The 18468-nt window shown below is 43.2% G+C and overlaps 1 protein-coding gene across 3 annotated transcripts in view; it reads left to right on the top strand.

Moving 5' to 3' along the window:
• The window catches only part of LOC308308046 (partitioning defective 3 homolog B-like), a 438220-nt gene that overhangs the window by 174648 nt on the left and 245104 nt on the right, over positions 1-18468 (top strand). For all 3 annotated transcript variants that reach the window (XM_080753415.1, XM_080753414.1, XM_080753413.1), the window contains exons 12-14: positions 1985-2179; positions 4081-4239; positions 10686-10836. In XM_080753415.1, coding sequence (XP_080609541.1) covers positions 1985-2179; positions 4081-4239; positions 10686-10836 — 505 coding nt within the window. The remainder of the gene's footprint in view (positions 1-1984; positions 2180-4080; positions 4240-10685; positions 10837-18468) is intronic.

Below are 18468 nucleotides of genomic sequence, written 5' to 3'. Positions count from 1 at the left end.
TGAAAAGCAGAATCCACCTTCATAGGTAGAAATAAACTTCGAAGTCAGAGAAGCAAAAATAGCTGATCCCCTAAAGATCTATTGTCTTGCCAATGGCAGGACGTGAGAAGTTTTGAAATGGCTGTGTCTGTTCTGTATGCTAAAACTACGGTATGGAAAATAATGCCATATCAAATACTGAAAGCGGATGAACTGTGATCTGCCCCTCCAATTACCACCCACAATGCCTCACTTCTAGCAGTAAAAGATCAACTAATCCACAACGTAATGATGCCAGTGGAGGTTATGTTGTTGATTATTATCTTTTGAATGTATAAATCCTGCCTTTGCGGTCCACCTCTTCCTCTGAGCTCTTTTGTCTTCAAATTCACTCTTTCTAATCAAAATCTATATCTAATATAACGGACATTTCCTCTTATACAACGTGTTTCCCCCGCTCCCTCTCTGAGCCTCTTGCTGTCCCTTGCCTTTTGCTTTCATCTCCGTCCCTAACCCATTTACTCTGCTCGCTCGCTCCCTCTCTCTCTCTCCATCTGCCTCTCTGCCTCTTTCAGGGTTTTTCCTCTGTACATCTGCCAATTACCTATCAAAAAAAAGGAGCAGCTCATTTTAGCGGTATAGCACAGAGCAGTAAGAGAAAGTGATGGGAACATAAAAGCAGCACAAAGCAAAGAGGACCGGGTCTTAGATGATGGAGTTGGTCAGTGGTAGAGTAGAGCACAGCCTCCAAGCTGACACCACTCAGAGACATTTTTTGCTCACAGAATAATTCTCCCGGCAGGAAGGTCAGGGCATGGCACTTCATGTCAAATGGAGAGGCTTATACTTTTATATTTTCATTCAAATGTTTTGACCGCACTGGCTTTCCTCTTCCTCTCCATCGCCCTCCACTAGGGCTGTCACGATTATGACATTTTACATTACGCTAGTTTGACCTCTTCGCACTCCTTTTCGGATATGTTATTACTTTGTTTTCTTTTTTGTTTGTTTTATTATTTGCTATGTTTTAATCTGACATTCTTTTTGTTTTCTTTGATTTTGGAAGTGCAAAATTGTACATTTTTAATTTGACATATTCAAAATAAATATGACTAAACTAAACTAAACATGACGATTAATTGTCCCTCAAATAATTGCGATTAACAATTTTATTGTGTTTTTGTCGTTGATAATTACATTTCTGTTTGGCTTGTAGTTTGAAGTTGCACATGGTAGATATGACGCACAACCTAAATGTACAAAGAAATGACTGACATATTTGACAACTTTATACTTAAAAAAAATATCATTGTTAGTGGAAATAGCTGAGCTTGTAGATATGCTATTTCCACTATTTTTTGGAAATGTTTGAAAAATGATGTGAACATTTTTCAACATGCTAACGATTATGAAGATTATGACAAAATAATTGCGATTAGACGATTATGTAATAATTTTGACAGGCCTACCCTCCACTCCCTCCTCCTGTCCTCCTCTCCTAACATGCTCAGCCCTCCTACTGTACAGTACTGTACTTGTGGTCCTAATCGTCCTCCTCGTCTGCCTCGCTCTCCTTTGTCTTCTCTCTTTCCTCTCTCCCCCTCCTCTCCATCCCCCCCTCTCCCTCGTCCCCCTTTCTATCCTTCAAGAGACTACCCTACATTTACAATACCCTTAATAGTTAGTGTGTTTGGAAATAGTCGATCTACAATGTTGTTATGTGACACATTGTGAGCTTGTAGATATGCTACGTTCACGATTTATGACGCCTGCACACAACCAAAACGTAAAATGACTTGTCTTTTATTTCTGCTGGATCCCTTCTCTACTAGTTCCTTCCTAACATTTTTGTCGAATTTTATTTGTTGACAAAATTATCAATCATAGCTTAGTCATCATAGCTTTTTTTTCTTTTCTTTTTTTTATGTTTTCGTCAGTGAAAAAAGGTAGTCGATGAAATCAACCCGGTCATTGACCACTGCTTCCCTCCCCCTCTCTCTCTCAGAAGGAGGACTTGGCGCCGCGAGTGCCCAGTGTCCTTGCAGAGGATGGGAAGGAGCAGCTGATGTTCGAGGTGCCCCTCAACGACAGCGGCTCGGCCGGCCTGGGCGTCAGCCTGAAGGGCAACAAGTCCAGGGAGACAGGAGAGGACCTGGGCATCTTCATCAAGTCCATCATACACGGAGGAGCGGCCTACAAGGTGACACCATCACGGATTAAGCCTAAAATGGACTTTAGCTCTCAGTCACTGCGACTGAGATCTCAGTCATTTGGATCCCATAGCAGACAGCATGTCTTCTATGGAATAATATAATAATGAATAGTAAACGTTATTTGTATAGCACTTTTCAAAAGAAAGTTCACAAAGTGCTTCACAACACAAACTAGCAATATGTTTAGAAGCATTTTCCACAATATTGAACTCGAAGGAAACTAACACTCCTTTTTCAATCTTACTGTAATACAGTATATGCGACCAAATGGGCCATTGTGGGTCTATATGGTTATACTCGCTTTATATTTGAGTTAACTTAATTAACATTGAGGTTTTTCTGTGAAGAACTAGCTCTAGCTTGTTACCTTTTTTCGTGTTGTTTTGAATAGTATTGTTTCCTGTGAAAGGGAAACTTTTACGGTTGTAGCGAAATGTTGAGTGTCTTCATTGCACCAGGGAGTGGTCTAGTATGATTGTGTATGAGAAAAAGTGAAGGAAAACAAAGCGGCCTATCATTATTTTCATTTTGCGTGATACTCCTTCAATAAGCGCGAACAAAGACAATGAGTGAACCAACGAACCAAGCATCCCTCTCACCACCGGACCAGTCGCTTGACTGACGCAGAGTGTGAAAGGAACCAGCGATGCGCAGCGCTGTTAGCTCTAAGCCGCCAGGTCCCTGTTCCACGATGGTAATGGAAAGTCCAAAGTTCCCTTTTTTCCAGTGCCAGAAATGTGCTGAAAGTTATGGTGCTGTTGCAGGGAGAAAAGGCCTCGGAAGCAATTTCCCCCTCAGTCTGTCGGCTCGGCTGCCCTTTGACTGCATGCTGCTGACCTGCCCTGGTCCTTGGATAACCTCTCATGCCTATGGCCCTGTGTCTCACACACACACGCACGCACACTAGAGAGCAGATGTGTGTGTGTGTGTGTGTGTGTGTGTGTGTGTGTGTGTGTGTGTGTGTGTGTGTGTGTGTGTGTGTGTGTGTGTGTGTGTGTGTGTGTGTGTGTGTGTGTGTGTGTGTGTGTGTGTGCATGGACACTCACCAATAGAAACATGCACAGCTGACCTCTGCCCTTCGGCTGTCATGGACAGATACTGTAGGCAGACACAGAGACAAGAGACATGCATGCATAAAGTAAATGCACATACACACACACACACACACACACACACACACGCACGCACACACACACACACACACACACTACACCGTGAGAAAGTCAAAGTCCTTCCAGTGTCGAGAATAATCTCTCCAGAGGGGGAGGTCAGACAGGTGTGTGTGCGCGCACGCACACACGTTTATGTGGTAGTGACTATAAAGTGCTATAGTCAGCAGCCTGGGTTGTCTTCATAGACCCACAGGCTATTGAGAGCTACACACTGGTATATGTCTGTCTGTCTGTCTGTCTGTCTGTCTGTCTGTCTGTCGATAACTCCATGGTGAACGCTGTTGCCAACAACAGAGATTCAGTTACACACTAGTTGTTGTCCTCATGCTAAAAGAACATGCCTTAGCTACATATTGGACAAACATTAGTTACTTGTTCATGTAATTTGTTTAATTCATGATTCATTTTTAATGTGTTGATGTTTACCTGGTATCCTAGTTACTGAATTGATTTGATGTTTTTTGTGCTCCATTTACTTGACCATTACTCTGTCTTTTGTTGACTAGGGTTCTCTTACTTGGCAAGTAGCTCTGAATAAGAGCATCTGCTAAATGCCTGAATTGTAAAATTGTAAAAACACCTCCGGTTTGCCCTTTGTCAGTCTGTTCACAGTAGGACATTAACACAGGACATTTCAGTGTATCTTAACAAGCAGGCTTACTGTCATGCAAAACACAGAGCCATTACAACTGTGCGTGCGTGTGTGTGTGTTATAGGATGGGCGTCTGCGCGTCAACGACCAGCTGGTTGCGGTGAACGGAGAGTCTCTGCTGGGTCGCTCCAACCACATTGCCATGGAAACGCTGCGTCGCTCCATGTCCCAAGAGGGGAACCTGCGAGGGACAATTCAGCTGGTGGTGCTGAGGCCCATGCAGGTATGACACACACACATGTACACTACAGTACATACTATTAATGTTTTCATGTCAAGGACTCCCAAAATGATATGTATTTGACCGTGGAACCTTATCTGAAAATATGTTGAGATTTTGCCAAATATTTAAAAAAATAGCAGATGTACAACGTACATTTGAATAGCCAAAGCATAAGCTATAAATCGATAAAGTGGTTAAAATGACCATGATGCTGTATTAACACATTTAGCTGAGGACCCCCTCAAGGACCCTGGGGGTCCTGGACCCCACTTTGAGAACCACTGCTGTAAACAAACGGGTCTAAAGTGCAATACATACCTCCTCCGACGTCAGGGTTCTCACAATAGAGTTCCAGGACAATTCTGCACTCAGCTACGTTATATTGTACGGAGAAGGTGAAAGGTGAAAAGACTAGCGCGCTTTCTCAACAACCTCCTTGAATAGCTTGCCATGACTATGACATAAGAGAATTATGTCTACCATATCTCTCTCTCTCTCTCTCTCTCTCTCTCTCTCTCTCTCTCTCTCTCTCTCTCTCTCTCTCTCTCCTGAATTATTAGTTATTTTATTCTCCCCTCTAGCAGTGTAAACACCTGTCTGCTCTCTCCATCTCTCTCCCACTCCACTCAGCTCTCAAAGGTGGCTAGAAAAGAGCATTCTCACCTCAGCCATTCAGCGTGTGTGTCTAGTGTGTATCTGGCATCAGCCATTCGGCGTTCATTCAGCATGTGTATTGTGTCTCTCTCTACAGAGACTGGTGTAAAGAGTGGCAAACGTCCCTGACAGCACCGTTGAGTAGTAGTGGTGGTGCACAGTGGTGTAAAGTAACTCATTTAATTTACTTACTTTTACTTCTACTCCTCCACATCTTGGATTCAAATATTGTACTTTTTACTCCACTACTTTAGTTATTAGTTACTTTGCAGGTGTAAATTATAATATTATAAAACACACATTAACCCACTTTAGCCCGATTGTATACCTTAGCTATACCTTAGCCGATCTACAAGCTCACAACGTGGAGCGTTGCCTGATTAGATAAAGTGAAATATCCCTTTTATTGCATGCAACACCAGCATGCAACTAAGTATAAATCAGTCTTTAGCTTTTCTGAGGCCGTCTGGTAATCACGAGGTCATCGGTTCTCCTGTGTGTCTGTGTGTCAAAGTGTCCTTGAGAAAGACACTTAACCCCTATGAAATAGAGTGTTCAGATGCAGGAGCTCAGACGCTGGTTACTTAACCTGCAAGCCTCTGAGAGGATCCAACGGGATTCGTTAGATGCCTGGCCTTGCCTATAGCTAGCCCTTTGGGCATGGTAAGCACGGCCTCTAGATGGAGTAAGCCAGGTACGCCGATGAATTAGTCTACTGCTGAGGTCTAGTCTGGTGGTAGAGCTGTCGGGTCGACAATGTATGGAATTCTGCCTGACTGAAGCCGTCAGCCCGGCATTATATCCTTCGAGGCAGGCGTGTGGCATGACACGTGTTGCCGTCGTACGCTTCATGACGTCGACAAGGCCGCCCAACCATATGTAAAGCACCCTCTTTCAATAGACAACACAGGAGGACGTTTATGACTGTTCCATAATTTACACACTTTGTGAAGGGGAACAGACAATGTGCTCAACCCTGTTTCAGCAGGCTTGGAGCGGGTTTGTGTTAATTTCTAATTGTAAAATAACAAAGAAGAGGTGGGGCATTTGCGGCCACAATACAGATCTTTTATTAAACCACCATTTCCTCAGGGTAAAAACATAAACAACATGTGAATGTGAAGACCTCTGGTCCTTTAATAAACATTCTCTACGAGTGTGCGACCTCTTCTCTTGGATTTTAAACTTTTATATTGTGGTCAGCACCACCACAATATCAGTGTGTGCCCTTTCGCTTGGCTGCCAATTCTGAAAGTAGCAATAAAAAAAGCTCACACAGCGCATAAAGAAATGTTAATATCCAATGAAGAACACCATCAATTTAAATGGGTGGCCATATCTCTAGCAAACTCCAAATGTATCTGTTTTTCAACCTTTTTGCCAAAACCTGAAGTTATAATGTAAGTTATGTCTTTAAGGTTAAAGGTTGTACTTTATTGTTACATCTTTCGTACAGGTACATACTGTAAAACTTATTTAGGTTTGGCTTCCTTCAGTAAATGCAGCGGTATATACAATAACAGCAAAACAAATAGAAAGAAAAAAATATATAGTAGTAATAATAATTATGACATAGAAAGAGTTTGGGAAAAGAAAGAGGGTGCAAAAGAGCAAAGAGAATAAAAGAGCGTCCTCAAATGTGCATGTGCATAAAGTTTGGTATATTGTATACTGTACACCAACAGCATTTTTCCAGTAGTAGCTACTGTACCTAACTTTTTTCAAGTTCAAATTCAAGTTTATTGTCACATATATTCATACAAGTACACATACAGTGAAATGCTTGCGCTAGGAGCATTCTCAGCCTTAAAGACACAACAAAGGTGTGGACCTACATACCAAGGCTACACAACAAGTCCCAACAGACATAAATATACAATTACATACCCCAATCCCATAAGGGCAGCTCTTAGCATGTCGCCCTGGTACGGCGCCATCTTGGAATCCAACCTTTGTAGATAACTTCAAAGTGTATTCTATGAGCAACAGGTTAATATATTGAACTTCACAATATAAATCTGACAATTCTCAGTGTGAGTTTTGCAAAGTGCCCACTCGCACACACATAAAACAGAAGAGCATCCGCATGTTTGTTTTTTTATTCCATGCAATGAGGGTGCCCTTTAGGTTTGTTTCTTTATGTGCGTTCTTGTGATCACGTGTGCGTGTTTGTGTCCGTGCTTACATTCTTGCATGCTTGCTGGCATCCGTGCGTGCACGTGGCCGTGCCTGCCAGTGCGAGGGCTCCAGGTCAATAGTTTGAATTGGAAGCTGCTAGCGACATCAAAGTGTTGCGTTCACGTTTCTTCTATTCTCTGAAGAGAGGACAAGAATGGATGAAAGGATGGAGAGAGAGAAAGCGAGATTGACAAGAGACCATCTGCACTCTAAAAGCCTTTATTTTTTCTCTATTATGGATGCTTTTAGGGGAAAAGAAATTTAACACTTTTATTCCTGTTCTTTTCTTTCTCTGTCGCTTCTCTCCTCCACCTCTATGCCCCCTCCATCTATCATCTTAATTCCTCCCCTCCCCGCTCTCTCTCTCTCTCGCCCATTCTTTCCCAGCCAACTCTATTTAATCTCGATTTGGTTGGTTCTTCAAAGCACCTTCTTAATCGTTCGGCATCCAGAGATTTCAGAATAATAGCCTAGATAAGATGGGTGGGATTTTGAATAACTTTCTAGGTTAGTACACAGTATACAAACTAATTTAGTAAGCAAAAAAAAAAAAATCATCATCCATTACAACAATGAACATCTCAAGCCATGCTGTTTTCAAAACATTTTTGGAAAGGTCCTTGATCCTCTTTGCCCACAATGAAGAACGGTTTAAAATTCGATCCGAGCAATCCATCTGAGCCACTTGAAGACACTGGCTAATGGTATGTGTCCGTCCCGTGAGAGAGGTTCAGCAGGGAGGGGAGCTCGTGGGACCCCCTGAAGAGGGACCAGCCACAGGGAGGGCTTTGACAGATGCCGGGGGGTTAGGCAGGTGCTCTGATGGGGGTTGACAGTAAGACGACAGTGTGCTTTCATTCTTACACAGCGGGCACAAGACGCCAAGATGGCTGCTTTATTGTCTTTATTGGGATAAAAACACACACACACACACACACACACATACACACACACACACACACACACACACACACACACACACACACACACACACACACACACACAGAGCACACACAACCCTGTACACCCTTATGGAGGAGCATACACAGTACACACGTCACACGCCGATTCATTTGTACATACAAACAGGGGACATGGAATCCCCTCTTTGTTTAATGATTAGCGGATGCTAAGCAGACCCTCCTCGAGAGGAGTGTCATTGATCGTCTCTTTCAACACACACACACACACACACACACACACACACACACACACACACACACACACACACCATATAAGAGAGAGAGAGAGTTAGTGGTACAGAATGCTACAGGTCGTGGGAAACACGGTCCTCTTCTCTCTTGTCCCTCACCTCTCCCTCTCTCTTGATTGTTTTCTATCTGTCCTGTTACCTATTAGTACCAGCAAACATTATCTCTTTTTATGACCTTCTCAGTTTCCTTCCTTCCCTCCCTCCAGTGTTGATTTCGTCGACTAAAACTATGACGAAAACTAAATAAAAACAAAATAAAAACTAAGCTGTGATGACTAAGACTAAATACTATATATTGATAGCCTAGTTCCAGACCCTGAATCACTAGCCACACCCCTTTACATTTTAGTTTTGGCGATTCAGGGGTCTAGAATTCCTCTCATTGAAGAGGCCTTCCTCGTTCGAAAATCCCTACGGCGAATCAGCGTCGTGAATCAGCGTCTTGTGATCAGCGTGGGTGGGGGTTTCCCAGAACTCATGTGCGTTTCCAAGTAAACCAGCGCTGCCGCCGTACCGTACCGCGCATCGCGTCGCGGTAAAATGCGATCGTATCGATCTCGCTTTGAAACACCAGTAGCAGGCATGTTATGTTGTGTTTGATTACTAGTTCGTAGTGCTCCTATTCTGCCTGTTTGTTTGGTTAGCAAGTAGCACTAGCAAGCAACAGGCTAGCCACTAGCCAGCCACACATAACAACACTACGTCATGTGTTGGTCAGACGGTGAACCAATCGCAGAAGACTGCCTCTTTGGCAACGCCCATCCCAGCAATCGCCCTGGGTGGGAGCGACCTCAGACTGAATAATGAAGTGAAACGAAATGTCAATTCAGGCTGAGTGTCAGGCTAGTATATTGACAATTTCACCAACAAAATAAAAACTAGACTAAAACGTTAGAGAGGGACTAGTGGAGAAGAGAGTCATTTTATGTTTGGTTGCTCTCAGGTGTTGCGTGCTGAAAATAGCCGATCTACAAGCTGTGAGTTTGTAGATCTGCAATTTTCAGCACGCAACCAAGTGTAAAATCGGTTATTACGATGCCATCAAGGCCTGCCAAAAAAAAAACATTTTAGTTGACTAAATCAACTCTAGATTTAGTCGCCTAAAAACATATGATATTTAGTCAACTAAAATTAGAGTAAAACTTTTCAGGTGACTAAATTATGACTAAAATTAAATTACATTTTATTCAAAAGCCTATGACTAAAACTAAATCAAAATGTGCTGTCAAAAAACAACATTGCCTCCCTCCCTCCCTCCCTCCCTCCTTCCTTCCTTCCTTCCTTCCTTCCTTCCTTCCTTCCTTCCTTCCTTCATATTTAACTTCCATGATAAATAGTGTGTGTGTGTGTGTGTGTGTGTGTGTGTGTGTGTGTGTGTGTGTGTGTGTGTGTGTGTGTGTGTGTGTGTGTGTGTGTGTGTGTGTCTGTGTCTGTGTCTGTGTGTGTGTGTGTGTGTGTGTGTGTGTGTGTGTGTGTGTGTGAGTGGTTGGGTGTGTTGTCACTATTTTCAGTTAGATGACTGGCCTGCTAAAAGCTCTTTTGGATCAGAGTTTCCTATGTGTTCTGCCAACACAGGATCAAACAGAGACAGTACTAGATGAATCACAGGAGCAGTAGCTGTCTCCTGTACAGCCTGTCACCACCTGTACAATTTAGGCATTTAGCAGACACTCTTAATCCAAAGCGGCTTACAATAAACAAGATAATACATCAATACAGTAAGCAAGGTAATCGTGTAGGTCAATACATCAGCATCAATTGCATAGGAATATCAATCTAGTAAAAATAACACAGGTAGACCAAGCACCTACTGTAATCAGTAGAAAACGTTATATATAAACGTATGGTCATTGTATGTGTATGGGATACTCAAATAGCTGAACCTGTGGGCCACATTACAAAAATGTCAAGGGGCCACGGGCCAGTTGATAACATGATAACATGACTTGATAACTTCTCTCTTTTATGCAAAGTGCATTTTTTAAATGTTATTTTTGTTATGGCTTGGCCTTCCATTTCTGTTCTGTCAATGACACATTTTCTAATCAAAGTAATTTGCTATTGTCATTTATGACTTGGCCCACATTCAAAACAAATGACCCATGGTCCATTTGGTTCCATTTGTACACTCTGAGTTACACACCTTTTAAGGGTTCATTTGGAGCCCCGAAGGAACCACGACTTTGAGACCCACTGGTAGCAGACTGTTTCCAGTGAGCCAACATGCCTAATATCAACAGCCTGACTCTATTTGACCAGCATGGAGCAGAGCCTTCATTAGTATTATTGGTAACACCTGTGAAGGAAGTGAGAAGAGACCCAACTTGGCTGCTGTGCATACATAGCCTATTGGTGTGTTTGACCAGTGTTCTAACAACGTTCCTTTCCCTCTCTGCTTAAGGATCATGCGGTGTCTCCCAACCGCTCGTTCGACAGCTCCAACAGCCTCCCTGTGTCGGTGAGCCCGGCAAACGGACAGTCGGGATTGGTGGGTCAGACGAACGGTCCCGCCCATCCTCTCATGGTGACCAATAGCCTCTATGCATCTAACGGTGAGTTTCGCCGTGGCCCTATATAAAGTACACACCAATGGACTATCAATACTGTACACAACAATGGACTATACAGTAGGCCTATAGGGGTAGGCAACCAAATTATTTTGGGGGTCCCAGATGAAAATAGCTGATTTACTGTACTGTAGATCTGCTATTTTCACAATAGAAAATACAAAGGTGTTACTTTGTTATACAAAATGTTATGTCTCAATTCTTAGTGCTCGTCAGGGTGGGGGGGTTAAAATGTAATTATTTTGGGGATTGTGGCCTGAAAAGGTTGAGAACCACTGCTCTAGAGCCGCATGTGGCTCTTAGGCCCTCTCCTGTGGCTCCCAGTTGCTTCGGCAAAATAAGTAAGGAATATGAGGTATTTTGCTTTTGTTTAGACATTTTATCCATTATTATTCTAGTATAATAAAGTTAAATAAAGTTTCATAAAGTTTGTCATACATTCAAAAAAGAAAGTGTCTTTGACACCTACACATAGATAAAACTAAGGAACAAATTATTTAAGGAAAATGTATTGATGCAATTGTGTGACGCGGTGGCAGTATTTGTTTGCTTTCCCCGCCAATGCTGCTCTTATACTTGATCTGCTTTGAGAAATTAGCAAACAATAAAAGAGTAATAATATTGCGGCTCCAGACAGATTTATAATACATTTTTGAGTAAAAGATTTCTCTTTTGATAATAAAGGTTGCTTACCCCTGGCTTATACCCACCACCATGTTTTTCACACATTTAGAGCATAATCTGTGGACATAATCAAAAATGTATTTACCGTATGTCTATTTTTTATTTGTAAACAGTACACTAAAATATGTATCTTAAAACATTTGAGGTGAGAAGTGGCCAATGTGGTAACATACATATACATAAACATGACATATCTCACTCCCTCTCCCTCACAGTGCAAGTGAGTGTGGACAGTGACACGAGGCAGTGTCATTTCACATCCCACAGCCGTCACCTAAGTACAGTACAGTATAGGGTTTAAGTGGTTGAACCACACTCCTCTCATTTCGGTGTCTTACGTTAATCTACAGTTAGCCTACATGTATAAATAACCTCGACACACATGGCTGCAAGTAATTAGAGTGTAAATTGTCACACCCGGCAACTGTTGACTTTCAAAATGAGCTTGATCTACGTCTACTGCACCGCCGTATGTTGTTTACAGTGTGTTCCGCCCGGTCCAGTAATTAGATCTGTATTTCTCAGCCTCCCACCGTTTCGAGCAGCATCAAAGGTGCAGCGGATCGTCGCGATGCATAAACAATGACAAAACCAACGAGCACGAACGAACGCACGCTCAAACGAAACGACACAAAACAAGACTTGAGTGCCGTCCCGAGTGCAGCGTTAATTAGAGGCCGTTTCTAAACTGTACTTATTTTTTTCCTTTTCATTTCGCCCCCTTTCATGTGGTTCAAGGTTGCTGCGTTTGTATTACTGCCTTTTGTAAAGAGTTATTTACGTCCTGTTTGTTTCACTGTATCTGTCTCTCTCGCTCTTTCCCCGCTGCCCCTCCCTATGTTATCTCTGTACGTGCATGTGTGTGTAAGTGTGTGTGTGCGTGCGTGCGTTAGCCCTGTCTTTTGCTATCACAGCTCGGCCACGTTTTCAAGGTTGCCTCGCACGTGTGCTTGTGTTCGACGCACGCCTGTGTGTCTTTCTGCTGTACATGTGTATGTGCGTGCGTGCTGTACATGTAGGCCTATTATGTTTATATTGGATGCATGTATAATATCGTTGGTGTCGGTGGCGGAAACCGCGTATCTCCATAACCGTCTCTGTCGGGTGGAAACCTCACATGTCCAAAACGGTTACCTTTGTATCAGGATTCAGATTCAAAAGCATCAAACGTTTTTGGGATGCTAAGATACTAAGATCAAGTATGGCATTAATTTAGGAAAAAAACAGTTATGAGATTTTTTGTGTTCTTTTTTTTCTTGAATGAATCCCCTACTTGATCATACTACTGAGTAAAATGGTAAATGGTGCATTTATATAGCGCCTTTATCCAAGGCTCTTTACATAGATAGCGCATTACATTCACCATTCACACACACATTCATACACCGATGGCAGAGGAAACCATACAAGGCACCAACCTGCTCACCGGGAGCAACTAGGCGTTCAGAGTCTTGCTCAGGGACCCTTCGACACTAACTCTGGGTGGAGCCCAAGGATCAAACTGGGAACCTTTTGAGAACCCTCCGTGTTCTAATGACGGTTTCTCTACCCCTGAGCCACTGCCACCGCGTCACACAATAGCATCAAAAGTAGCAGATCCACAACATGACACGTTTTGAGCTTGTGGTTCTGTTATTTCAATAGGAATCCTGAAAAATAACAGTTTTGGACATATGAGGTTTCCACCGGTTTTGACGGAGACTTCGTGTGTGTGCGTGCGTGCGTGCAAGAGATGTATTGTTGGTTGGTGGGTTTTGTTGGCCAGCATTAAACAGTAGTTTGTTGTTTGTTTGTTTGGTCCCATTGAGGCTGGTAAACAGTCCTGACCTTGAATACACAGAGCTGTTCAAACTCACCCCAACTGGATCCACATTTGCATGCACGCTCCGTGTGTGTGTGTGTGTGTGTGTGTGTGTGTGTGTGTGTGTGTGTGTGTGTGTGTGTGTGTGTGTGTGTGTGTGTGTGTGTGTGTGTGTGTGTGTGTGTGTGTGTGTGTGTGTGTGTGTGTGTGTGTGTGCGTGCACGCTCTGTGTGTGTGCGTGTGCGTGTTTCCCTGCTTACCATTTCCCTTCCCCTAATGAACTATTTCACATGCTGAATTGGCTTTCCGTGGCATCGAGGTCAAAATTAAAATGAGGAAATCTGTTTCATCTCATTCATTATCATTATTTTCTTTTCCGCCCAAAAAAATAAATTGAGTCGATTTTTTCCAACATATGAATATGCAGATATATTGTTTTCTTCTTTCTTCTTCTGAAAGAAAAACACTGTATACAGTGTTTTTCTCTCTCTATATTTCACTCGTCCCTCAATCTCCCCCTCTCTCTCTCTCTCTCTTTCTCTCTCCATTTTTCATCCCCGCCAATGTCTGTCTCCTTCTGTACCTCTAGAGACTTGATCAGCATTTAATAGTGAAACAGTGAAAGCAAACAACAGAACCCCCCCCCCCCCCCCCCCAATCCATTTGAAACCCTCTCAAAATGTAAGCTTAACCACTGATGAGACGGAGGCACATTTCTGATATCGTTTGGTTTCCGGTATTTTAACACTTGGGATGCCATAGTTTTGTCACAAGTAGTCATAAATGTAGATTAACGCCATATATCTTTCCTAATTTTTTGGTGGTGGCGGCGGCGGCCCTCGTTCACAGCCGTACAACATCTTGTCTTTCACACGGAGAACAAAAAATACAGCCACGGCGATGCATGAGTCAGCTACAGTCCAAAGAACATGGCGCGTCTTGACCAAACCAGCAACGGGGGATGAACAAAGGGAGAAAGTGAAGTCAAGCTCGAGTTGATTTCGTGAAGCATCATGGGATATGGCCTTTTTTTTTTGCTCACCAGCCGCAGCGCCTGTTTACCTGGTAACCAGCTAACACGTCACTGGACGTGATAACGGGGCCGTGGCGCCGCACCGCCGTAATTCCTATCATGTTCCTGCATGTAATTGGCATCGGAAGTGTTCAAATGAACGCGTACCTGCTTCTGAGATGGATGAATGAACCTGAGATTCACTGTTGCCAGGAATAAAAAGCCTGTCTCCGTTCCCTGTTCCTGTCCACAGCTGGCCCGCTTTAGAACAGTTGCATGCATGTCTTCGCTGTTGGCTGAAAAACTTGCATGTCCAAAAGCGCTACTTTTCAGGAAATGGGGGGGGGGGGGCATGAAATGTGGACATGATGCTGGCCTAGCGGTTAATGCACATACCACATATAGGCTCTGATGTAGCCTGACAGCAAGTCGGTTTGTTTCCCAAACCCGTTGACCTTTGTTGCACGTCAGTCCCCTGTCTCTCTCCCTGTTTCCTTTCTCTCTCTCTATACTGTGTACTATCAATATAGAAAAGAAAGAACAAGAAAGGTGCAATTTTGTTGTTGCACCGGCGCGAGTCGCCTGGGCTTTATTATACTGTGTGGCCCTTGGGACAACCACACAAAATATGGAGGTACAAGGTTTCTGTCCAGCAGTGACGATATGCAGGAAAATGATGGAGAGAGAGAGAACAGATGGGTTATGTAAAAAGAGAGTGAGCGGTTGATTAATCTGATTATTCACTTAAGCCCTATTTTATACTTTGTCGTACAACAATGCCTTGGATGGAAAAAGTATGTACAGCCAAAAGGTTTGACAAGCACTGATCTACACTATGACTCTTACGTATCTTAATGCACGATTACGGAAACAATTTAGTTACATTTAATTTGAACCACAACATATTCTCCTATCAACATCCCTTGTACACCAGTAAGACTCCCTAATCGGGAGATAAGCGACTGTAGGTCACTTATCTCCACAAATAGGGCAAAAATGTGTTTTGCCAAAATGTTCCTGATCCATGTTGATGACATGAGTGTAGACATACTGTGTAGTGATTTTCGTGATTTTAGGGCAAAATCTGTAGGAGCAGTGTCCAAAAATGTGTTTTTAAAAATCGGCCTGGAGGTGGCGCTATATGGGAGAGATTCATGTTGATGGGATGAGTGTAGACATACTGTGTACCGATTTGCGTGATTTTAGGGCAAAAATTGTAGGAGCAGCAGTGTCCAAAAATGTGTTTTGCAAGAATCGGCCTCATGGTGGCGCTAGAAGAGGGCCATGTGAGAAATGAGGGGTGGGGTCTCCGCGCCGGCAAGGCGGACAAATAGGTACCGGCCCCGGCTGTCCCGGTCGCTCCCAGCCGGAGTTACGGCATTTTATGTGAGCTGCAGTGTAGGGGGTCCTCCACTGGGGGCGCCACCACTTTTGCATCCGTTCTGGAGCACCAGGAGTCGGTGGTCCCCGGGAATTCCCCGTGAGCAGCCCCGTTGGGGTGGTCATTTGGTCAGTTTAGCACATTTGGTCATTTTTTACATCTGGGGGTCCCCCAGGGACCTGGGGGTCCCTGGAGCTCCGGGGGTCCTTGGAGGTTGTAGTTTGGCAGGTAAGGAGTGTGTGTGCAAAATTTGGCATGGATCGGGGCAACGGTTGCGGAGATATGAGCAGGGCAAGAGTGTGACGTGTGAGGTGTGACAGACAGACTGACTTACACTTTGTGCAGGGTTTGATAGTAAATGCGACCTACGGTCGCAATAATCATTTAAAATAGCTGCCTTCAATCTAATCTATTATTCTGAAAATGTATCTAAACTAAAAACACAAGCCAAATACAGTAGCCGACACATATTGTATATGGAGATATGCTGTGAGACTTAACATGCTTACTCAGTTATTCGTTATGTGAAAGTCCTATGACGTCTATGACATTTGACAGTCCCTTTTATGCCCATATATGGAGATCCCTGTCTGTAGAACCAGCCACACAGATATGGGCTCTCCATATATGGTCATAAAGGGATTCTGTTAGTGTGGTTCCACTGACATCACAGTGATGTCAGAGCAGCAAACCAATAGACCGTAAAAAACTGAACATGGACAGACATCCGGAGACATGATGTGCCGTTTCTCATACTAAACTATGGCTTTCGGTCGCAACAATATACAGTATCTCATTCAGCCCAACTGTTCATTGGCAAAAAAAGGAAATATATTCAACAAACATCAACAGATACTTAAATATATTTGACAGTCTATGACATGAAAAAGTTTGGAAAACTAATATCAGACCAAAACTGCTATTTATCTATCATCCACGGCAGATGACTTCCTTACTCTGAGTGTGTGTGTGTGTGTGTGTGTGTGTGTGTGTGTGTGTGTGTGTGTGTGTGTGTGTGTGTGTGTGTGTGTGTGTGTGTGTGTGTGTGTGTGTGTGTGTGTGTGTGTGTGTGTGTGTGTGTGTGTGTGTGTGTGTGTGTGTGTTTGCGCGTGTGTGCTTGCGCACAGCTGCGTGCACGAGCGAGCTAGCTCGGATATAAATGAATAAGGATACGTGTTTGTGACAGCTGTGTTGATTAAGGTCCGTACAGACGAGGCGAGGTGAATAAGTAAAGAAGCCACACAAAATAAATACATAAAAGTGATGAAAAGTGTGTGAAAAATGATTCATGGGAGATTTGAGGGGAATGATAAATGACAGGAAAAAATATTAGATTGCACCAAGGAGAGCTTAAGAAAAATAGAGACAGAAGCTAGATTAGTAGAGACGGAGTGAGAGAGAGAGAGATGAGCAGAGGTGATACATTCAGAGGAAGAGACATATAGACCTGGTATATGTTGTTTTCCTTTTCCCAACATCCTCTCTTTATCTTCACTAGGAGTCACACACAGACACGCCCTGCATAACACAAGGCGTGTGCACTGTGCACGCTCACACACATGCAGGTTTGCAATGATTGGAAGTGCATAGACAAATAGACAGAAGCACATGTATACGGCACAGTGGAAAATGTCATGCGATAATCCTAGTGTGCGTTGCATTGTTATTGCAAGTTATGAGACGTGACGACGCAACGCATGTTAAGCCTGGCTGGTGGGTGGGTGGGTGGGTGTGTGTGTGTGTGTGTGTGTGTGTGTGTGTGTCAGACGTTTGAGGTACTGTAGTCATCATTGATTTCCAGTCATCCAATGGAAGGCACAGTCACCGCATAGCTTATGAACAATGACATGCATGTTGTACAAATCAAAATGCACACCATGTTGACTCAGCCTTCCAGTGTTCCATTATAGATTTGTTCTCACTTTGGTCTGTGGTTAGGTTCAGGTCTCTTAGGGCCATGGCTTAGTTATTGTCTTCTCCAGGCCGCCCTGTCTGTCTGTCTGTCCGTCCGTCCATCCATCTACAGCTAATCTCTTCACATTTTCCTGTTATAGCGCCACCAGGAGGCAGATTTTTGCAAAACACTTTGCTTGATATTACTCCTACAGACTTTCTCTACACATTATCTCTAATCATGTGATCAAGACGGATCAGATCTTTTCATATTCCACCCTGATTAGTTTGCAGGATGGCCAGTTTGGAACTGCCTGGAATGCCTGATTCCAAACTTTGCTCTTCCACAATAAGCTATTTTGAGACCAGTACATATAATTTAAATAAAGTTTATATAATTCTTTAGGCTATAGCAATTTATACAATAGTTCACCATGCAATATTGTTGCCTGTTTGAAAATAACTGATTGTGTTGTTTTTTAATTGAAAGCCATTTGACTACTGTTCATTCTGCCCTGCAGCTTTCACGCCTCTCCTTTCTGTTTTCATCCACTTTAATTTCTTCTCATCCATCTCTCTTCTGCTGCCTGTTTGTCTCTGTCAACACTCATCTCTCTCGTTTTTATTACCAGAATCCTTGTAAGAAGACCTCAACAAGTGCTTGTGACTGAATAATAACTCCATTGGGTCCAATGGAACACAGGCTAACATTTCCTGAAAAGTAACTTTCTGGGACATACAAGGTTTCCTCCGCCTGACAGAGGCAATATGGTTGTCGCTTTCTGTCCTTCCAGCATCACCTCTTATCTTCACCACAAAGCTTGTCCTCCATTAAACTGAACTTGT

The sequence above is a fragment of the Nannobrachium achirus genome (assembly GCF_963921795.1).
Source record: "Nannobrachium achirus genome assembly, chromosome: 22".
Lineage (NCBI taxonomy): Eukaryota > Metazoa > Chordata > Actinopteri > Myctophiformes > Myctophidae > Nannobrachium > Nannobrachium achirus.
The sequence above is the reverse complement of the archived record's forward strand: the minus strand, read 5'-3'. Positions and strand labels throughout refer to the sequence as shown.